General features: G+C 51.9%; 1 protein-coding gene across 1 annotated transcript; it reads right to left on the reverse strand.

The window, feature by feature from the left end:
- On the reverse strand, nucleotides 1-7,072 carry ESRRB (estrogen related receptor beta). The gene is made up of 2 exons (XM_028496247.2): nucleotides 6,965-7,072; nucleotides 1-3,230 (listed from the first exon to the last, which is right to left on the reverse strand). The coding sequence occupies exon 2, from the start codon at nucleotides 3,215-3,217 to the stop codon at nucleotides 2,519-2,521; it is 699 nt and encodes a 232-aa protein (XP_028352048.1). The 5' UTR covers nucleotides 3,218-3,230; nucleotides 6,965-7,072; the 3' UTR covers nucleotides 1-2,518.
- Between the last annotated feature and the right edge of the window lie 3,110 nt (nucleotides 7,073-10,182).

A 10,182-nucleotide genomic window follows, 5' to 3' on the forward strand; every position in this document is an offset into this window, starting at 1 on the left:
TTTTCCAAATTTCCTACAACTATTATGCTCAGAAACAACAAAATCAAAATCTTTGTTAGAACAAAACCAAAGAATTGATAAAATAACCAGAGCAATCCATCAGCCTTAGAGTTCACTTGTCCCTGTTTCAGATAGAAACCTTTCTGGTTGGAAATGAGTTAACTCTTCTTGTGACAAAGAAAAGAGACAGAGTAGTTCAGTTCTGATCGCAATAAAGGCTGCTGTTTGTCTTTGGACTTCTAGGAAGAGATCTTTATCCTTTACGTGGTAGTAAATAACTAAGACTATTTACAAATCCTTCCTCTGGGCTCTTTATGTATTAAAAAATTTTTTTTGGCTGTATTGGATCTTTGCTGCAGTGCCCGGGCGTCTCCTTGCGGTGGCTTCTCTCGTTGCGGAGCACGGGCTCTAGGCACGCGGGCTTCAGTAGTTGTGGCACGTGGGCTCAGTAGTTGTGGCTCGCAGGCTCTAGAGTGCTGGCTCAGTAGCTGTGGCGCACGGGCTTAGTTGCTCCACGGCATGTGGGATCTTCCCGGACCAGGGCTCAAACCCGTGTCCCCTGCATTGGCAGGTGGATTCGTAACTACTGTGCCACCAGGGAAGTCCCTTCCTGTGGGCTCTTGACTTGCAGAGGATGTTGTCAGCACCCAGGCTGCTGTTGAGGGTGTAGTAAGGTTTCTGAGTCTACACCAGGCTCTGCTTTCAGAAAATTTAATCCAGAACTCTCCAGCACATTTAAGAATATGGACAGAAGAAAATGTAACTGTCTCTTAAAAAGCAATTTTTCAAAAACCGCCCTCCAAGAGTCTAAAATAGTGGCAATCTTACCAAGATTACTTCCCAATTTGGAAAGAAAAACACTGTTATTTCAGTAGCTTAAATTGGTTTAAACATCTCATGTTTATTTGTCAAATATCCAATGATACTGATTGGACATTGGACTGGAGGTTTTCAACCCTGATTGAGGCAGGATACTGAGAATTAATGCAGTGCTTTTGACATTTAGAGATTCCAGGGCCTCCTCCCAGACTGGGGAATGTGAAGCTGGCAGGGACCAGGATGCATCCATTCACTGTGCTGAAGGCTAGCACGGTGCCTGATACAAAAGTGCTCAATCGATATTTGCTGAGAGAAGTTGGTATCATGACTCCTTTGGGGAAAGGTGTAGGGAACTGGGGCCTAGGGTTTCAGGAAAACTTACTTTTTACTGTCTTATTCCTTTGTACTGTTTGAATTTTTACCATGTTTATATTTTTTTAAAGGGTTCAATTAATGAATAAATTTATCTAGAGCTAAAATAGGTAAAATAGTTTAAATCCTGTTAAGTCAAAATAGTGATTGTACTGTTTCATTTAAATGTATGTTAATTACAAAGGCCTGCTCTGGAAGATAAAACAAATTTTGTCTGTTGTCTTAATAATATGTCCTAAGTGATATTGTGAAAGTGAAAATAATAATTGCAAACATTTATTTAGCGCTTACTAAGTGCCAGGCAATAGTATGAGTGCTTTATAGCTATTACTGCACTTAAACCAGTTTTAACAGCTCTATGCGAGGTAGGCATGACATCATCGCACCTCGCCCAAGAGCAAACTGAAGCAGAGAGAGAAACTGAGGCGGGCCCCAAAGGCACTGAGCTGTAAGGTAAGGGATGGAGCTGTGTGACCCAGGAGCCTGCCTGGCGGTTGGCCAGGACACCATACCATCTCAACTAATACAGAGAACTGGAAACATAGCCAATCCTAGTGCCCTCAGTTAGTTTAATAAATAACTCGTCACAAGAAATTTAAACAAATATTCGTTGAATGAACAGGCCAAGAATCATCCCCGGGAAGCTCAGCCTGCCTCTTCCAAAAGTGAAATAGGGGAGTGGCGGAAGGGAGGACACCCTCGAACCGCCAGGCAGGACAGGGACAGGATTGGCACCCCTGGGTTTTCTCCAGTCTGGTTTGTAGCTTCTGTCCCCAGGGGTCGGCATCTGCTCATCTCAGTGACCTCCACAAGCAGGGCTTTTGGTCTATCCTAGCATCAGGCTGGCACTTAGTAGGAGCTCACAGATACTCGATGGTAGGGAACGCATGAAGCAAGAGCTCCACCCATGACCTACTGTAGAAAGAATCTTGGCTAGCATGCCCAGCCATTCCTCTGCGCTGGGCCCTGTGCCATGACCTTCATAACAGCCCTGTGAGGGCGGACCCACTGTTATCCCCAATTTGCACAGGACTGACTTCATCAGACTGAGTACCCCCTGAGAGAGACAACCACCTCATGGCCATTGGAACATGACTCAGCTCATATGCACATGCCCTCAAAGAGCGGCCCCACGGGGATGGGACAGGATGAGTAGTCAGGGGGAGATTTCCCTTGCTCTGTGGCCCTGACTGTTTCACGATGAAGAAAATAGTCACATTCCACTTGTGCAATTAAAAAAGATAAAAACAAAAGGAGAGACCCATTACATTTCAAGAGGTCTGGAGTTGCAGGGCATAGAGGGCTTTTTCTCCAAAAAATCAGCTTTTTAGGGACACACATCTGACAGCGTTCCCCATCCTAGTGAGAGAGACACCTGTGCTAAGGCATTTGTGTGGATTTTCTTTGGGCCTTCTGGGGCGCTGTATGGGGGTGCATGCCATTTCAACAAAAGCCTGGGACTTAGAACCCTTGTCCAGAATCCCAAAATGAGAAAACCTGGGAGACAGAGAAGGGAGCCTCCAGAACCTCGGCTCCAGTGGCTCCCAGACCCAAGCTGGCAGCTCGCGAGAATCACCCGTTTCCCTGCAGGGCCCGCACCCCGCCTGGGCCCACCCTGCTGCCACGCACCTTGGATGGTCCTCTTGAAGAAAGCCTTGCAGGCCTCGCAGGAGGCCACGCCGTAGTGGTAGCCGGAGGCGATGTCCCCGCACACGAGGCACAGGCGCTTGGGGATGGCGTTGAGCATGTACTCGCACTTGATGGCCGAGTCCTCCATGATGCCGCTGGCACAGTCCTCGTAGCCCTTGCGGCAGGGGGTGCCTCCCAGCCCGGCGCCCGCGAACATGGGCGGCGAGTCCAGACCGTTGGCGTGGGCGCCCAGGGCCAGGCCGAAGCCGCCGCTGGCGTCGGACGAGCCGCTGGGGCTGTGGTGGCTGAGGGCATCGATGCCCGAGGACGGGCTGGACGGCTCGGTCTTGATGAAGGAGCCGCAGCTGGAGACCAGGTGCCGGTCGTCTGCGGACATTCTGTTCAGCAGCCTGGGGACACAGAGCGCAGGAGTCAGCTTGGAGAGGGTGCGGTGGGTGTGACGCTGTCCCCAGGAATTAGCTTTGGGCTCCGGGCACCGGGTGGGCGGGGTGGCTGGGAGGGGCCCTACGTTAAGGCATTGGTGAGATAAAATGCTGGCCGAGAAGGTCAATTGGGCTGAGAAACGGCACAGCCCAGAGCAAGTTTCTGGCATGACCCACCAGAACCTTCTGAGTCCTCAAAACAAAAACTACATTTTGATCGATCAATAAACTTCAGATGAGGCCCCCCAGTCCTCTGCAAATTGCTGGTCTGAGGGTGACAAAAGTGGTAATAATTCAGCCAAAGTATTTGGCCAGCCTTCCGGCACAACAATAATACATTTGAAAGTCCAGGGGTGCCAGCTCCTGGACCAGACACCCTCAGTACAATGACCTGATGGCCCACTTCACCTGATCCCCGGGGGCAGCAGGTAAGCCCAAGCTTGGAGTTTCCCCCAAATGCCACCAACGCTGAGACTGGAACCAGAGATGCCAAGTCACCTGGCCAGGGCAAGAGGCAGGGCTTGTGGCCAAGGCACCCGCCAAATTGGCTGCCCTCTGGGTTTTGCCTCTGGCCCAAGGCACATCTGGTGGGTGGCTCCCAGGCCGCCTCTTTCATTCCTCTTCATAGCCCCGATCAGGCTGGCCTCCCCCTCAAGAGACTGTGCCTCAATCATGCAGCATGAGGAGGCCTTCCAACCCCAACTCCATGCGTCCCCCAGCTGTTTCTTAACCTTAAACTTCAACCTCTAAGGCCCCTGCCTCACTATAGAGTCAAGGGAGCATTAACAGTAAGGCAGGGTCATGAGGAAGGGTCATAAGACATTTCCCATAACAAAAACCTCTCCTCCCAGAACCATGCTGAGAGGGTAAGAAGGCAGGCAAAGTGCGACCCTCACACATCCCAACTCCCAGGATGAGGGGAGGGGCTTCTCTCCTGCCTGAGCAAGAAGAGTGAAGGGCCGGGAAATGCATTCAGGAAAGCCCAGCTGCAGTCCATACTCAAGAGCTCTGGGCCAGCCAGGCCCTGGAGTCGGGAGGCTGGGTCAGGGTTCATCTGTCCATGTCCTAGCCTGGCTGGGTGGAGGTAAAGAGGAGGCCGAGGCGGATGCCTAAGGAGCAGGTGAAAGTTAAGAGGAAAGGGTCCTGCACAGGTTCGATCCCTGGTCCGGGAAGATCCCACATGCCGTGGAGCAACTAAGCCCGTGCGCCACAACTACTGAGCCTGTGTGCCACAACTACTGAAGCCCTCGCGGCTAGAGTCTGTGCTCCGCAACAAGAGAAGCCACCGCAATGAGAAGCCCGCACACCGCAACAAAGAGTAGCCCCCGCTCGCCACAACTAGAGAAAGTCTGCGTGCAGCAATGAAGACCCAACACAACCAAAAATAAAGAAATAAAATAAAATTGATTCTTTAAAAAAAAAAAAAAAAAGAGAGGGAAGCGTCCTGGAGAACGAAAAGGGCTGGAGAGGGTGGCAATACAGCCCCATTCATCGAAAGATGGCCCCAGTGGGGAGGGAGGGAGTGTCCCAGTGCTGGAGGGCCCACTGGGGAAGCAGCCACAGTCCAACCATGCTCAGAGGTAGCCCCTGTTTTCTGAGCAGATCACTGGGGAAAGGATTATTCACCAAGTGGGGAAAGGTCTGTCTTATCACACCCACAAAGCCCACCCTCCCAACAAAACCTTGGCCACACACTTGCACCACCAAAAGCAATCTTATGATGGGGAGGGGCCTCCACTGTCCCTGGTCCCACCAGTGATTTCATAGTCAATACCCCTCCCAGGGCACTGTCCCATCCATCTACACTTGAACATGCCCAGAGGCAGGGAACACATTGCCCCGCAGACAGTTCTAATCAGAAGCTGGGAGATGCTTCTGATAAAAAGATAAAAGATACCTATAACGATCCTACTGTCAAGAAGTTTATTATCTACTGGAATGTAGTGTTTGAAGATAGAGGCTCCCAGGTCTGTTCTGTTCCAAACTGAATATGCCTGAGTCTTCTGAGGCTGTTCTGTTCCAAACTGAATATGCCTGAGTCTTCTGAGGCACCTCTCCTACTAGCCCCAAGTGTCCCTTACATTGGCAGAGGGTACCACACTGAAAGTCTCCTCTGGTGTTTTTTTTTGTGTTTTTTTTTTTTTTACATCTCTGGCTGGTGCCCTGTCATGTCCCCAGCCTCCACGAGGCTACCTGCCACCCCTCCATCCACCAGAGGCTCCCTGGTGTGTTCTCAGGAAACGCCATCGGCCTGAGAACCACAAATGCACCTGTGGATTAACTCCCCACAGTGCCCTTGTGCTGGGCCTTCAGGGAGAGCGGACCAGATGCTCTTACATTTGTAATCCCCTCCTACTGCTGCTTTAGGCTCTGCAGTGCCCAGGAACATCCCAGGCCCACCGTGACAAACACTGCAGGGCAAGGCAGCTCCCAGACCCAAGCCCCCCGTCCCACTCCTCTCCCAGGCTTGTGAGCACCCCAGAGATTTCAGGAGATACACTTGATATAAGCAGTAGTTATAGCAACTGCTGTTTAGTGAGATGTGTTATATGCCACCCACTTCAGATCTGTCCCTTGGACGTATGAGAAGCTTGTGCTCTGAGAGACGCAGCTGGGGAGCCCTACAGCCATGCCCAGTGGACAGCAGGCCACAGTTTCCCCAGCTGTCTTCCCCAGACTCATGGCTCAGCCAGCCCTGAAGGACACTCAGGGCAGACAGTGGTTTCATACCCTAAGCCACAGGTCTCCCCTCCTGCCTCTCTCCTTATTGGTTCAAAGCCTTCTTTAGTGGGCTGTGCGACCAAGATGCACCCTGTGAGGCCGCTGCCCCCAGGCCCTGGTCAGAGACTCTAGGACTGAGAAGGAAGCAAACTTGACCCTGGCCTCAGCGTTGGCACAGAAATCCAGCTACTGGTTTAGTGCCTGAGCCCCAGCTGAGGAGGGTCTGATGATTTCATCCCTGCAGGCGTCTCACTTCTGTGACCATTATTTTGGCCCCTAGAATGTCTTTTCCAGGGTGAGTCAACAGGTACTTCGGGCACCTACCATGTGCCAAGTGCTGGCCAGACAGCAGGACGTGACCAGCGCGGCCCATGATGTCAAGAAGCTCATCCTCTCACCAGACAGACAGACACAAAAGAAGCACATGTGTGCAGAGCACCAGCAAGGCAGGGGCTGGGGGTGTGGAACACGACACGGACAGGGCCCCCTCCGCCCCCCCGCCATGCCCCTTTGGTCTGGCTTCATTCATTCACTCATTCATTCATGTTTGCCTTCATTTTCCCTCCAGGAAACCTGCCCCCTCCCTCCACCCATCCTTGACCTCCTGGACATTGTTCCTTTATTCAAAAGCAAAATTTAAAGGAAAGACAGAGGGAAAGAGGTCCAAGAAGAGGGCAGAGAAGAAGTGGCCAGAGTAGCTGGAGGAGAAGAGAGAGAGTCGTGGACATGCACGGAGGAGAGCCATCGAGAGGGAGGTGGCGGCATGTCACGTGCAGCCACAAAATCAGGGGAAGTCAGGAGTGCAGTGTCCCCTGCAGTGAACAGTCAGGATGTGGCTGGTCAGAGCAGTATCACGCATGGGGGGATGGGAGCCACAGGGCCGGGTCTGCAGGAGGCACTGAACAGCAGACAATCCTTTCAGGGAGTTTGGCCATGTCTCAGACAGAGGAGGGAGTAGGGGTGGCGGCCTCCTTGCTCACCTGTAGGCAGCACCATCCACTTGAACTTAGGGGCAGTGGCGGCAGAGAAGGAATGTTTTTGTTGTTATTGTCCGTAATTTATCAGCTTCTTTGATGAGGAGGGGGTGTGTCAAGAATGTAAGGGCCACCGCAATGAGAAGCCCGCACACCGCAACAAAGAGTAGCCCCCGCTCGCCACAACTAGAGAAAGTCTGCGTGCAGCAATGAAGACCCAACACAACCAAAAATAAATAAATAAAATAAAATTGATTCTTTAAAAAAAAAAAAAAAAAAGAGAGGGAAGCGTCCTGGAGAACGAAAAGGGCTGGAGAGGGTGGCAATACAGCCCCATTCATCGAAAGATGGCCCCAGTGGGGAGGGAGGGAGTGTCCCAGTGCTGGAGGGCCCACTGGGGAAGCAGCCACAGTCCAACCATGCTCAGAGGTAGCCCGTTTTCTGAGCAGATCACTGGGGAAAGGATTATTCACCAAGTGGGGAAAGGTCTGTCTTATCACACCCACAAAGCCCACCCTCCCAACAAAACCTTGGCCACACACTTGCACCACCAAAAGCAATCTTATGATGGGGAGGGGCCTCCACTGTCCCTGGTCCCACCAGTGATTTCATAGTCAATACCCCTCCCAGGGCACTGTCCCATCCATCTACACTTGAACATGCCCAGAGGCAGGGAACACATTGCCCCGCAGACAGTTCTAATCAGAAGCTGGGAGATGCTTCTGATAAAAAGATAAAAGATACCTATAACGATCCTACTGTCAAGAAGTTTATTATCTACTGGAATGTAGTGTTTGAAGATAGAGGCTCCCAGGTCTGTTCTGTTCCAAACTGAATATTCCTGAGTCTTCTGAGGCACCTCTCCTACTAGCCCCAAGTGTCCCTTACATTGGCAGAGGGTACCACCTGAAAGTCTCCTCTGGTGTTTTTTTTTTTGTTTTTTTTTTTTTACATCTCTGGCTGGTGCCCTGTCATGTCCCCAGCCTCCACGAGGCTACCTGCCACCCCTCCATCCACCAGAGGCTCCCTGGTGTGTTCTCAGGAAACGCCATCGGCCTGAGAACCACAAATGCACCTGTGGATTAACTCCCCACAGTGCCCTTGTGCTGGGCCTTCAGGGAGAGCGGACCAGATGCTCTTACATTTGTAATCCCCTCCTACTGCTGCTTTAGGCTCTGCAGTGCCCAGGAACATCCCAGGCCCACCGTGACAAACACTGCAGGGCAAGGCAGCTCCCAGACCCAAGCCCCCCGTCCCACTCCTCTCCCAGGCTTGTGAGCACCCCAGAGATTTCAGGAGACACACTTGATATAAGCAGTAATTATAGCAACTGCTGTTTAGTGAGATGTGTTATATGCCACCCACTTCAGATTTGTCCCTTGGACATATGAGAAGCTTGTGCTCTGAGAGACGCAGCTGGGGAGCCCTACAGCCATGCCCAGTGGACAGCAGGCCACAGTCTTCCCAGCTGTCTTCCCCAGACTCATGGCTCAGCCAGCCCTGAAGGACACTCAGGGCAGACAGTGGTTTCATACCCTAAGCCACAGGTCTCCCCTCCTGCCTCTCTCCTTATTGGTTCAAAGCCTTCTTTAGTGGGCTGTGCGACCAAGATGCACCCTGTCCAGGCCGCTGCCCCCAGGCCCTGGTCAGAGACTCTAGGACTGAGAAGGAAGCAAACTTGACCCTGGCCTCAGCGTTGGCACAGAAATCCAGCTACCGGTTTAGTGCCTGAGCCCCAGCTGAGGAGGGTCTGATGATTTCATCCCTGTAGGCGTCTCACTTCTGTGACCATTATTTTGGCCCCTAGAATGTCTTTTCCAGGGTGAGTCAACAGGTACTTCGGGCACCTACCATGTGCCAAGTGCTGGCCAGACAGCAGGACGTGACCAGCGCGGCCCATGATGTCAAGAAGCTCATCCTCTCACCAGACAGACAGACACAAAAGAAGCACATGTGTGCAGAGCACCAGCAAGGCAGGGGCTGGGGGTGTGGAACACGACACGGACAGGGCCCCCTCCGCCCCCCCTGCCATGCCCCTTTGGTCTGGCTTCATTCATTCACTCATTCATTCATATTTGCCTTCATTTTCCCTCCAGGAAACCTGCCCCCTCCCTCCACCCATCCTTGACCTCCTGGACATTGTTCCTTTATTCAAAAGCAAAATTTAAAGGAAAGACAGAGGGAAAGAGGTCCAAGAAGAGGGCAGAGAAGAAGTGGCCAGAGTAGCTGGAGGAGAAGAGAGAGAGTCGTGGACATGCACGGAGGAGAGCCATCGAGAGGGAGGTGGCGGCATGTCACGTGCAGCCACAAAATCAGGGGAAGTCAGGAGTGCAGTGTCCCCTGCAGTGAACAGTCAGGATGTGGCTGGTCAGAGCAGTATCACGCATGGGGGGATGGGAGCCACAGGGCCGGGTCTGCAGGAGGCACTGAACAGCAGACAATCCTTTCAGGGAGTTTGGCCATGTCTCAGACAGAGGAGGGAGTAGGGGTGGCGGCCTCCTTGCTCACCTGTAGGCAGCACCATCCACTTGAACTTAGGGGCAGTGGCGGCAGAGAAGGAATGTTTTTGTTGTTATTGTCCGTAATTTATCAGCTTCTTTGATGAGGAGGGGGTGTGTCAAGAATGTAAGGAATTTAAGAAATTTAAAAATTACTTTCCAGTTTGCCCTGGGCAATCGTGATCCCACCTACTGACCCCGTATAATTACCCATCGCTCCCCATTGCTCCCCAGAGGAGGCAATGAATTCTATGGTGACTCCATGTTACATGCTAATGGTAAAGAGCAAATCAAGATGGAAAGATTGCAATTACAAAAGATTTTTCTCAAATTCCAGTCCAATCTTCATCAGAGTCAGCCAACGTGCTGGTTGAACAGGTAGCTTCCTGGACCCAACCTCACCCCAGTCATATTTTGGACATTCAGCCCTGCAGGAGGGGCCCAGAAATCTGCATTAAAAAAAAATTTTTTTTTAATGTATTTATTTTAGGCTGTATTGGGTCTTTGTTGCTGTGCGCGGGCTTCTCATTGCGGTGGCTTCTCTTGTTGCGGAGCACGGGCTCTAGGCACGTGGGCTTCAGTAGTTGTGGCACACGGGCTCAGTAGTTGTGACTCATGGGCTCTAGAGCACAGGCTCAGTAGTTGTGGTGCACGGGCTTAGTTGCTCCACGGCATGTGGGATCTTCCCGGACCAGGGCTTGAACCTGTGTCCCCTGCATTGGCAGG

This window comes from Physeter macrocephalus, chromosome 11 (genome assembly GCF_002837175.3).
Source record: "Physeter macrocephalus isolate SW-GA chromosome 11, ASM283717v5, whole genome shotgun sequence".
NCBI lineage: Eukaryota > Metazoa > Chordata > Mammalia > Artiodactyla > Physeteridae > Physeter > Physeter macrocephalus.

Coding starts and splice junctions, on each gene's coding strand:
- ESRRB (XM_028496247.2), bottom strand. CDS start 3,217: ATGTCCGCAGACGACCGGCACCTGGTCTCCAGCTGCGGCTCCTTCATC.